Source organism: Elaeis guineensis, chromosome 1 (genome assembly GCF_000442705.2).
Source record: "Elaeis guineensis isolate ETL-2024a chromosome 1, EG11, whole genome shotgun sequence".
Taxonomy (NCBI): Eukaryota; Viridiplantae; Streptophyta; class Magnoliopsida; order Arecales; family Arecaceae; genus Elaeis; species Elaeis guineensis.
Genome location: NC_025993.2, coordinates 171,820,133 through 171,833,092, shown reverse-complemented (window position 1 = coordinate 171,833,092; position 12,960 = coordinate 171,820,133). Strand labels below are relative to the sequence as shown.

The following is a 12,960-nucleotide window of genomic DNA, read 5'->3' as shown; positions in this document are numbered from 1 at the left end:
AGCATCACAGCCGAAGAGTATCAAGCACGGACAAGCATCTAGAGCAAGAAGCAAGGAAGATGAAGGTAGCAGGTCAGTGCAAGCGAAGAACAAAACCACGTGGAGTAGAACCACAAACGCAATGGGTGCCGAAGTCAGGCGAGTCGTTAAGCAGGACCACACCTCCTCAACACAAAAGAATATATGGATCTCAGTTGCCAGTTGCATTGCATCATACCTATTATAAATATATATACTCCTAAACACTACAAAAAACCAAAACTATTTAGCATCTGAGAGGAGAGAGATATCGAAAGGTAATTAAAGTTAAAAGTAACTTATCCAAATTCAAGCAGTCGTTGTTGTGTAGCTCAAATAGAACACAGTTCACAGCCAACAAAGCCCAAGGAGCTATTGTTGAAACAGATGAAGTATCTAACCATGGAAGTAATTCTCAGCTCCTACTACGGTGCCTGTATCTGGCAGCAGAATTTCTGCACAAATCACCAGTCATAAGTCGCTTCATATGGCACATGAAATGCCTATACCAACAATTGTCTATCATAAATCAACAGTAAGCAGGCACAACAGAATTAAGCTTACCCATTAGCATAGGGTGATTCATCACGGCCATGCCGATATGGTGGTGACCCGCTGTAACTGCGCCCACGAGGTGACACACTGCGATGCCTAGGAGAGCGGTCACGGGGACTGTAGCTCCTGGTCAAGTCCAGCTAATTATTAGCATTAAATACATTATACTGACCATCTGCCAAGTGATGTCCATAAGAATAGTTATATTTGAATTACATATGCTATCCCATAGTACACTGAAAATGAATAGTAAAGGTTGATCCTCTGAGTTAGCCATTAAAGCATTAATCATGACCCGTGACAAAAAAAAACTAGGTTCACAAAGTGGTATATACAGAAAAACCAGAGCATGCATTTCATGTTTTTACCTAACATCTGGTAGGTTAACTCAAAAGTATTATTCCAATTATGAGTCTGGTATCTCACATATACAGCAAGCAAACTTTAGAAGATAGATTGAATTGCCTGCTGCTGTTTTTACTTCTCCAAGTCTGCAATATCGAAGTCTCCAAATATAAACATATTACTTCCCCTCATCCTACATATAAATAAACCAAGCCCCTCCAACAGATTGAACAGTTCTTATAACTACTAGTTGAGGATATTATGCAAATAAGAGAGTTCCAAACCCATCAATAACTAAACTCCGATCTCTGGTAAACCTACCAATATGCAAGGAGCACTTTTCAATCATAGAATATGCTGCAAGGTATTTTAATCATTCTTTGTGAAGTGTTCCACCAGGCAGCAAGCTTACCTCATGAGCCCCTCCCACCAGAAAGAGATGGTATCATGATTTAATGTAACAAGGTCAGGACTTGTGACAAGAGTAAATCAAGATGACATTGGGCAATATCGAGTGATGAGATTGAAAAATAAGTAAACTTCATACATGCACTACCTAGTGAACTGATGGATATCTCTTGCTATACAAATATTTCATTTAAAAAATATTCATTCATGACTTGGGAGAATCGTATAATTTTTCAAAATCAGAAGCAGGATTTTGTTGGAAAAAAAATTACCTAAGTAGACGGAAAATACTTTCAGAAAGATCTAAAAGAACTGTCCCAGTTAACAAAAGGACCGGGCAAACAGGCTACATGTTTGTAACACCTTTTCTGCCATCTTTTATTCCAAATCTTATCAATTGAAATGACTTATGCAATTCACAGCTTGCATGATGCAGAGAACATTAGCATGCAATTTACATTTATCACAGACAAGTGTGTGGTATGTGGAAGGTTGATTGTCAGACAGCCATCAGCTGATAACAATTGCCACCAAGCATGAACTCTATTGCCCCTCATCACATGAACAACAAAGGTTACTGAGATTGCAATTATAGACGAGACTTCTAAATAATGAATATGGGTGCATCGTGAATTGTGCCATTGTTGCTCCAAACGGCAGCTAAATGTCTGACACTGGTTTTGTTCTTTCTTACCTTCTACCATAGCTTGGGCTCCTACGATATCTAGGACTTCGGCTACAATGCCTTCCACTGCCCAATCCTCCAGGACCAATTCGCAAACGGCATTCACGAGCAAAGTGACCAGGCTCTCCACACTCATAACACTTCATATCAGAACCTCCATAACGGTCACGACCACGGCTGCCACCGCTTGAGTTATGGGACAATTCAACTCTCCATCCATTCTTACCTATTATAGAAGGAGCCAGAGTATGATTTTTAAGCATAAGATGATGTTTGCATAACATGCTCTGACAATATCAAGTAAACTTCAGTCACACATAGCATAACATTATTGCTACATAAAGCAAAGTTTGCAAGATATTTGTCTAAGTTGAAACAAATCAAAGCTTAACATTACAGAAACAAATAACTACAATTCATATGCTCATAAATATTATAAGATATCAATCCAAGCTAACTGACTAAAAATGCATATATTATATCAGAAGCCTGAAACTTTGCATTAAGGCATTTGCATATAGAACTTCCTACACGATATCCAATGATATCACAGCTCCTCACTTACTCCTTTGGGACATCATTGCAAAAGTGTGTACATTTTACATTGCCACTCACCGCAAACAGAAAAGTTAGTGGATTATACATACATGGGAACAAAACTGTTTCCACTTATCTTAGGTGACCTTTAATGGTCCCATTAAGCCAATGGCTGTAACCCCCTTCAATATGGTTAGTAGGCATACAACCTTCCACCTGACCATCTACAAACCTTGAGCAGAAGAATGCTTCTAACAAGCAGCAATCAACTGGAAACAAGATTGCTTCAACCAAAATGTTCTGCCATGCATGAAACAAGAAGCTTGGCAGACTGCAAACTTAGACTACCCAAGCAGAAAAGATTGGGCAACAAAGGATGCGATCAACATCCAAAACATCTAAAACCAAAATCACATAGGCTCTGGTGTCTTTATTTATAAGTAAGACCAATCAAATATTCCAAAGACTAAACAGAAAACTAAGGGTTGATGCTTTCACATTTATAACCTGAATATGTATTGTAGAGAGAATATGATGAATTTTAATGGTCAACTACCTATTTAATGCATTCAGTAATCAACCAGAGAAAACAGTTAAGAGTTTTTCTGAATTATGATTACCTTTCGCGGCTAATAGAAAAAGAAGGGGCATAGAAGGTCTGAAGAACAAAGGAAACAGAAGAACAGACACTTCAGGCAGAAAAACTCATACAATATACCATGAAAAATGTAACATAATGGGGGCACTGCTTGGTGCACTGGTACACAGCTTGAGCTGACAAGTGCAACAACGTGGGTTCAAGTGCTGAAACAGCCACTTCATGCAAAAAAGGCCATCGTTTAGGTCTATCCCCAGTCTGCCCCTCCTAGGGCCCCGGACTGCTGGGACCATAATAGGGTAATGGCCTTACAAATAAGGGCCTCTATGCATCACTAGCATCACATCAGCACGTGCAACAATTGTAGCACTTGAACATGAGGATGGTATAAACAGGGAAGTTGACCTTCAAGGAGCAGCAGAACTGATAGAACGGGGGATAAAAATGAGAAAAATAAAAAGGAATGCAGATATTGTGATGCTCATTTAGTCAGGGAGTTGTATGGGTTTTAAAATTCAGAATAGTAGTGCATTTTATAATGTAGAACAAGCAAAAATTCATAGTCACAAGGAAAAATAAACACATGACTCACCAGCAAAGATTTATGATTGACTGCTTCAACCTTATGTTTCAAAAAGTAACCATGCAAGAGAAATAATACTATGAGCACAAGAGTAAATTTGAAATACAATCCCAGAATTTCAACCGCATAAAGTGCTTCTATATCTCGTAAGTTTCAAGACAATGTAATATCAAAATACTAACCATTGCAAATGAAGTTAAAGCAAGCGGAGCATATAAGAGGTATAACATTACCACACTCTGTTGACATACAATTGTTGGCTATACAGAATAACATAAAAATGTATCATGATCTGCATACATACAAAAATCATACATGGGGAAAAAGTGAGGTAGTGCTTTAATTCTTGTAGAAGCACAGCGTTGGAGAAGTGTTGGAGTGGTATTTTCGATGTGTTTGACTCGGAAAGAGGGTTCCCTGGAACCAATCCAGGACTGGGGTGACTATGTGATCCATTGTACCTCTGTTATTCTCTGAGATTAGGTTTGCCTGGTTCCATTTTTCTGGGCTGCTTTAGTTGTCCAGTGTCTCTAATTTCAAAAAGTCATTCCATGCTAACCCTTCAAGATATATTTGATTTGTCCACCAAATATGTATGTTTTAGCCAATAGCTAACAAGAATGAAGATCAATGACCTATCAAAAACAGCCTGTCTAGATAAATATTTCAGAAGGATACAGTTAGGTAAGCTTCTAAAACAATGAACAAATTCATTACAATCAAAAATCTTGTCCAAGTTTCAAATACATGTCAATAAAATATAATTTATTAACATACCATCCAATTCACGAATTGCATCCTGAGCATCCCTGCGGTCATCAAAGTCAATGAAAGCAAAACCCGGTGGTTTCCTGGCAACCCACACACTGCATCAAAGGGGGGAAAAAGGTTATTTGAACAATACAGATTCTAAGGGGTTGAATACCATGTGCATATAATGTGCTCTTACACTAGGTTACAGGAAGGGCATTACAAAACAGGGGAAAATGCTACCAACACCATGTGAAGCAAGTAATGTCTCAACCAAGCATCTTTTTAGAGACTGTTTACTTCTCTAGATACATTCTTCCCCTTTTGCAAATGTTTCAGTTAAACATGTACGGTAAATATTTTTCTGGGATTGTCTCAGATATAAAAAATATGGGATCCTGTTCGATATGTTAATGGAGCATCTTTCATTGACACAGGATAATTGGTATCACATAAAAAGCTAAAAGACAGAAGATGTTTTATCATTTAATTTATTTATTTTTTTTAACAAGAAGAAGAAGAAGAAGAAGAAAACTCAACTTGTTAGGGTGAAAAAAAGAAAATATGTTTTTCCTATGCATGCACAAGCAGTCTACGTGGTAGAAGGATCAAAATTTAGCCTTTCCATATAGGCATGCTCTACTGCCAAAGATACCTTATCATGCATCTGCCAACCAGCATTCTCCTTGCTGTTGAATATCTCTTATAGTTGTCTAAATAGACTATGTTTTCCATAGTCATAGATCAATACAATGTAAACATGACATGTGTGCTAAAACCCATAATCCTCTTGTTGGTATAGAACAATCATTATCCATTACCATCTGTTTTTCTTATAAGAATGTTAATCTTTACAAACAACCAACCAACAAGAATTCCTATTGAAGAAAGTTCCAAGGTGTATACCATTGATCGAATATCACTGATAAATGATCCATAGGCTTATGAAAACAATAACATCATAGAGCTAGAAGAAACATTAAAGATTATGTAAACAAAAGGAGGATGATAAAATATTATCGTCATTCTTCCACTAGTGATATTGAATAAGTGTATGTAGTGAAAAATGCAAGATTGTCGCAATTTTCCATGAGATGTTTACCTCTAATAGAACTAAAAAGACAAAAAGAGTTCTATTTTTGTTACAAGACCTAAGGACAGTGGACTCCTTGATCAAGAGACCATCACATGATTCAAAAATTTCTAAGGGGCCTAAGTATATCTCAAACTTTTAAGCATGCATCTGATAGTTCCCAATTTAAATATTGACATGGACAAATTGCATGAGGCCAATCTGAAACTTTCTTCCAGCACCCCAGCACATTACCTAGAAACGGGTCACCAGTTGATGGAAAGGAGGTCAATCTATCTCCAGTCTTCTCTTGTTTCCTTCTCTGTTCTCTTGATGGGATTTATATTTTCTTTTTTGGGATTTTTTTTATCCACTGAACTTTAGTTTTTGCTGGGTTTCACCAACCTTGGGCATTAAAAGGGCATTTCTTCGGCCAAAGCTCTTAGCAAATCCATGATGTGGGCATGACTTTAGAGGCAGGTGTGGGTTAGAAAACATAAACTGGAATTCTATATCCCTACATCCCTCCTTCCCCTGGCTGTCCAACCCTCCACATGTTAGGTTAAGGTTATAAGGCATCACATAACACAAATATTAAAACACAATTCAAGAAACAAAAGTCATTCAAGTTCATTCATATAGATTGATCATAAATGAAACAGATCTAGTACTTAAACAACTTTAAGCACGTGTAAGCTCTAAAAGGGTGATCATCAGCTAATACTCATGTTCGGTAAGATACAAAATTAGCATCTAAACAAACAAGGGAATTTAAACCTCCAAGCATAAAACTACTAAAACTGGAAAATATAACAGCCCTGTTTAGTTCTGCAATATAAACAAATCCATCTTGACCCATGAGCAAATTACCTTCGTAAAACCCCAAATACCCGAAATTCGTCTTCAAGTTCCCGGGCAGTAGCTCGCGGATCCAAATTGCCGACATAAACACGAGCCATTCTGGGAAAGGATACGTATACTAGCATCAGTCAAAATAATGTATAAGCAGCCATATCCTCTAATTCTTGCAACAGGATCTAGGGAAAAAGGATCGACTACCCAGATTCGGCAGTTGTCCATACATGGACACGAAGTTTCATCCAAGATACCCCAAAGAAAAGATAGGTAAGAAAGACGGTAAAGATTTACGGAAGAAGCCTCAGATCGCTGAATCCAATCCGGTAAAGAATTTCTATCAGATTGCGATAAAATACCAAGAACGATAAGTTCCCGATTGCCTTTCCCCTTTTCACAAAAGTCTAAAGAGTAAACAATAATATCTATTGATCAATCCATCAAGTATGTTTCTCTCTAATAAAAAATTAAAATGATATCTAAAATTTAACAGATACGGAAAGCGCGCTGAGATCGCGCGAATACCCGCCTCATGCGCGCCGGGAAGATTTCCTGGAGGATCGATCAAAATTATTCTAGGGTTCGACACGCCGAACCCCGAAGCCGAGAGAAGAGACTGAGATCGATAGAAGAGATAGAGAGAGGAGAGGGAAGAGATGGTTGCTTACTCGCGAGGAGGAGACTGAGATCGAAAGTTTTGGGATCGCTCCAACTCCTGGCGAGGGCTTCAAGATCTGATCTGCTCCTTCCGAAAGTAGCAGCGCTCTGGGTGGCGTCGCCTCTGACCAAGAATGGGTCACTTTTACACCGTTGGGAGTTTGGGAAAGAAAAAAAAAAAGAGAAAAGAAAGGGCTAATAAAGAGAGGGAAGAAAAAAAAAAATTTCTTTCCTCTCGGAAGTTTAAAGAGAAAAAAAAAAAAAAGACGTAAAAAAGAGAAAAAAATATTATAATTTTTTTATTATTAAATTTTTGAATATAATATATAAAGTATCAATTTATAAAAAAAAATATAAATATATACTAACTACTATTGAACCATAATATGCTTAATTTGAATATGTAAACTGTGATATGCTTAGGAGTGTTAAATCATGAAAGAAAATAAAATAAAATAGAAAAAAAATGAAATGATTAGATCATCCATGTAAGTGTGAAATCAGAAAAGGAAGTCATACTTTTTTGGTTATATTTTGAATATAGTCAGATTTTTTTTAAAAAAATATATAAAAAATTAACAATAATTGGATTTGTTTTTAGTGTATCTTTGGAGATAACCAAAATCAAGAATTTACTATTTTAACATTGCATTTGATAATTGAAGTTCAGAATTCACTCAATTAATATAATATAAACCAGCTAGTAAGAGTTCCAAAACCAATCTAGCACGAGTTCTTGTTAGAGATTTTTGGAGACAAGTAGATCAAGTAAATAGGCATATAAAAATAAGAACACAAAGAAAATACAGAAACTTATGTGGTTCGGCCGAAGCCTATGTCCATAAATGATAGAATGGAGATACACTATTTCAGAATTAGAATATAAAGAGAAAAAATTCTCAAACCCTAATTCTTTTACACTCTTTTCTTACGATCTCCCATATATACCATGCACGGAATAAACCCATACCCTTACCCCCCTATTTATAGAGGTATAAGATCTCCAACTAAATAAAAAAAATACTGTAATCCTTATTTAGTTAGAAAATATAAGATATAAAATTTCTAACTACATAAAAAATATTGAACCCTTATTCAGTTAGGAAATACATGGTATAAGATCTCTACATTGATAAAAGAGATTTGGACATTCGAATAGGAGTCAATAACTCAACAATCTCTATCTTGATTTCAATTTAAAGCATGTAGAACACCATCTCCAAAACTCCTGAATGGACTATACAAAAATACTGATAAAACCAATCATAATATAATGTAGATCGCTCTTTTCCTCAATATACACGATCCTACCTCTATCGTGTTTATTCATCCAAACTGTGGCTCCCTGTAGGTTGTATAGATTAAAATCAAGTGACAACTTTGCCTTCCAAAATTTGCACAATTCCTTCACCTCGCGTGCATACTCTATGCTCCTTCGACAATAGGCAGCCCAATGAAATCAAATTTTTCTTCAAATTAGAGACATGACGTACATCTTGAAGTGTCGCAACTGAACCATCAAACGATTTTATCCGAACCATTTCTATACCAATATCCCGACATTCAGTGTTATCTGCTAGATGCACTGTACCACTCATAAATTTATAAGTGGAGAAGCAATCCCTGTTATGAGTGATGTGGTAGGAATTGATAGAATCAATAACCCAATCGTCATGCTCAACATCAACATCAACATTGTTGGTTACTACATAGATATCCCCATCATCAAAGTCACTAATAATCATTACATCTTAGGATGGCAAGAAAATCTAAACCCATGGGTACCCGACCGGACCTGACCTAATTGGATCAGGTAGTCAATGTGTTGACTAGATTGGACCATATTTGGGTAAAATCCAAATGCTTAACTTTGGATTCGGATCGAGAACAGATAGTTATGCACCCGACCCGATATCTAACTCGAACCTGATCCGAACTATTTTAATATTTTAAAACATATAGATATATATTACATTAAATATATTTTACTAAGGTAGTTTGAATTTTATTTTAATTTTGACATGGATCTAAGTGTCATTGAATTTTATTTGTTTAAGGCAAGTATAATTTTTGAAATGGTAGTATGATTTTAGAGTTGATAAAAATACAAAAAAATGCTCAACGTGACTTAATTTGGTTTGAGTCAGATAAATCTGAATTATTCGATATCCGATTAAGATTGATTTTGGTAAAAAAAAATCTAGTCCCAATATTTGGGTTTGCATTTGGGTAGTTAAAAATCTATCTCGAACTCAGCCTGATGCCATTCCTAATTGTATCCCCTTTTTCTTATAATTTTGGCTGTCCTCTGAATATTTTTCACATTGAGCCTTTAATTTCAAACAATCTACCTTGACATGCCTCTTTTCTTGTAATAATAGCAGTAAATTACTTTATTTTTATTTTCTCAAACTGCTAATATATAGTTGTTGTTGCCATTTTCACCTCTACCTAGCTGCTTATTAATCTGCTCTTCCTTCAGTATCAAGGACATATTTTTCTTTTCCAAAAGAGCTGAATCAAGCTTATTCTGAATCAAAATATCCTCCATCTAAATCTGTCAGAGGTAAAGTTACCAGACCCATCAAATTTCTCAATTTTAAGCTTTTCAGACATCTTGAAATTGAAATAAAGATGTCTTAGAGTCTGAATCTCGCAAAAATAACTCCAAATATGGATTTAGCACGTCAAAAAATCTTAAAAACTAATATTAAAACTTAAAAAATTGATCTAGAAATGTGTAAATCAGTAGGTCAAACTTTGGTCAAAAGGCTGATGATGTGGTAGTAGTTGTTGGCGTGACACCAACGTGGCAGCAGAGGCTAACGTGGCAGATGCTGATGTGGTAATTGAGGTGGCCAATAACACGACAGATGCTAACATGGCAGTTGCTGATATGGCAGACATATGGCTATGATGCAGCTTAAAGGGGGCCGCTGATGTGTGCATTGTCATGGCAAAGATCTGTTGCGACACATGGCAAGTTCTGATAGGGTGGACTGATGACGTGGTTGGAAGCATTGATTAAAATCTTAAAATTTTGAGCAATGCATTAGAAGGCTTATCGACTTCTAATTGATGCAAAATTTCACCTCTCATCATTTTTTGATGTTGGAAACATAGTTGTCTGGTCAGTTTTTTGGTTTGAGACCTCAATATACATGAAATAGTACTAGTAGCCCTTATACGCATCCAAAAATCACCCACTATGTGCATGAACTTCGATCAATCTTATCCCAAAAGAAGAAAAAAAATCCAATAATCCTCTGATACCAATTCTTGGAGATTTTTGGAGATAGATAGATCAAGCAAATAGACACACAAAATTAAAAATACAAAAAGAATACAGAAACTTACATAGTTCAGTCGAAGTCTATGTCTACAAACAATGGAATGGAGATGCACTATTTCAAGATTGGAATACAAAGAAAAAACTCTTAAACTCTAATCCCTTTACACCCTTTTCTCACAATCTCCCATGCATATCATGCACCGCATAAATCAATAACCTTATCCTTGTATTTATAGAGGTATAAGATCTTCAACTAAATAGAAAATATTGTAAATGATTGATTTTGATGATTTCAAAATATTGAGTATAAATGATACTAATTATATATTTCAAAGATGAATGTAGGATTTTTTAAGTGCTTAAATTGAAGAATTTATTCATGAAAAAGATCTCTTAAAAAAAAATTAAGTTAAGAAAAAGAATAATTTTAAATACTCAAATAAAATTCAAACAAGAAGTTTTTAGAAGCCTTCATGGTGGGAAAGGTCATAAAAATCAAAGTGGAAGAAGCTCTTAAAAGTTAAAGTTAAAAAGCCACTCATGTAGAAAAATATTCAATATTTTTCAGTTGGTTGTCATCCGAGTCGACTCAAGTTGAAAAATAGAAGAAAAAAAGATTCTGACACGTCAAAATTTCAGTTGGTACAGTATCGAGTCGATTCAAAGAAAAAAGAATAGAAAACAGTTTTTCAAAATTAAAAAATTTGAGTAGGCTCACAAAAATCTGAATGACAGCTCGAGTTAACTCGAATATCTGAGTTGAAATTCTCAAAAAAGATAGAAAAGCTCGAGTAGACTTGCAGACTGCTCGAGTCAACTCGAATCATATTCGAGTCGACTCAAAGTCTAACAGTTAGTTCTGCAAATTTTTTAGAACAATACAGATTTATTTTTAATAGCTAGTTTTTTTCTCTAACGGCTAGTTCAACCCTTCCAACGATAAAACTCCTTCTTCAACTAATTTCAAGTATATTAAAAGCTAGAGAATTAATTGAAAAGGTAGCCAAAAGGATTGAAAAGAAAATTTTATCAAAATAAGTGAGGGTCATTAAATATCTTTAGAAAAGAAGAAAAGAGAAAAATTTGAGCATAGAATTTAGAGGATTTTCAAGAGCAAGTATCTCCATTATCTTTCATATCTTCTCAAACATCTAGAAGAAAAATTGAAGCATCATTTGAGCAATCCAATAGCAACTTCTTCAGACTTTAAAGAGTTCTAATTTTTTATTTTTATTTGTACTGAAATTCTATTCATTGTATTTTATTTTTTTTATAAGTTTCTTTGGAGAAAGAAACTTGGAGATTAAGCTCGTCTAAGCTCGAAATTAGACTTGTTAGGTTTTGATTGGTGATCCCATAAAATCAACTGGGTTGATTGTGAATTCAAAAAATAATCGATATGCGATTTTGATTGGTAAGCCCATAAAATCAACTGGATTGATTGTGAGTCCGAAAAATAATCAGTATAAAATATTGGTTAATGATCTCGAAAAATCAATTGGATTTGTTTGTGAGCCTGGATAAAATAAATATACTGTAATCGAAAAGATTATAGTGAAATTTTCTAGAAGAGCTTAAAGAGTGGACGTAGGTGCGGAGTTACACCGAACCACTATAAATTTCTGTATTTATGTTGTGCCCTTTCATATTTGCTTTACTTGCTTTTAATTTATGTTTTATATTATTTTAATACTTGCATAATTTTTTTTATATCTTGATTCTACTACTACATATATTAAGCACTTCATAAGTACTTTTGATAAGTTAATATAAAGCATAAATTATTTTAAATTTCAGATTTAGTTAAAATTTTTAAACAAACCTAATTTACCTTCTCCTCCTTTTAGATTGCTATCTTTTTGGATAACAACAAAATATAAAATCTTTAACTAAATAGAAAATATTGCAATCCTTATTTAGTTAGAAATATGGTATAAGATCTCTATCTTGGCAAAAAAAGCTTTGATATTTAAATTGGAGTTAATAACTCAATAATTCTATCAAAGATAATCAAAATATACCAGTCATGTATCATTTTTTTATTCAACTACTAAAAATTTTAATCAAAATTTACCAGTCAGCTAGCAAGAGTTCTACGCTCCAATAATTTAGTAAGAGTTCCAAAACCAATCAGACAATCAAAAACATCAATTACTATGTTCCATCAAGAATCTACTTTGGTATCATGCATTATTTTTTCAATATATTTTTACGCTTCTCAATTGGACAACCAAAAATGGCCTTGCTTTTTTTGGATTTTGGATGAGAAAAAGATAGGAATCATTAAGTGAGACTCCATTCTAATAGCCACCCATTCATTGAAAATTTCTTCTTCTGTATAGACACATAGCTGACTTTTTTAGATAATAAAATTTTTCTCTCTAATTACACCAGCAACATGGTCAATTGTTGACTTTAAAACTTCAATCTCTTGATCAATATCAGTTGAAGACTTTTTTTTACCTTTTGAACTTATTGTACTTTAATCTAAACTTAAACTTGTAGTCTGGAGGATGGCATATTAATTTCATCATTCACATCATCAAAGCCCTCCAACAGAACTTTATTTTGGAATATCAGTTAATCAGTATCATGAATAGTATAC

General features: G+C 34.7%; 1 protein-coding gene across 2 annotated transcripts; it reads right to left on the bottom strand.

Moving 5' to 3' along the window:
• Positions 1–287: 287 nt before the first annotated feature.
• On the bottom strand, positions 288–7,245 carry LOC105039586 (serine/arginine-rich splicing factor RSZ21). Of its 2 annotated transcripts, none has more exons than XM_010915778.4 (6): positions 7,075–7,245; positions 6,422–6,511; positions 4,507–4,595; positions 2,021–2,237; positions 583–699; positions 288–473 (listed from the first exon to the last, which is right to left on the bottom strand). In XM_010915778.4, the coding sequence occupies exons 2-6, from the start codon at positions 6,508–6,510 to the stop codon at positions 434–436; spliced, it is 552 nt and encodes a 183-aa protein (XP_010914080.1). In that variant the 5' UTR covers position 6,511; positions 7,075–7,245; the 3' UTR covers positions 288–433. The 2 variants fall into 2 exon arrangements, with proteins under 2 accessions (XP_010914080.1, XP_029118696.1); XM_029262863.2 differs by lacking the exon at positions 7,075–7,245 and adding an exon at positions 6,611–6,977.
• Between the last annotated feature and the right edge of the window lie 5,715 nt (positions 7,246–12,960).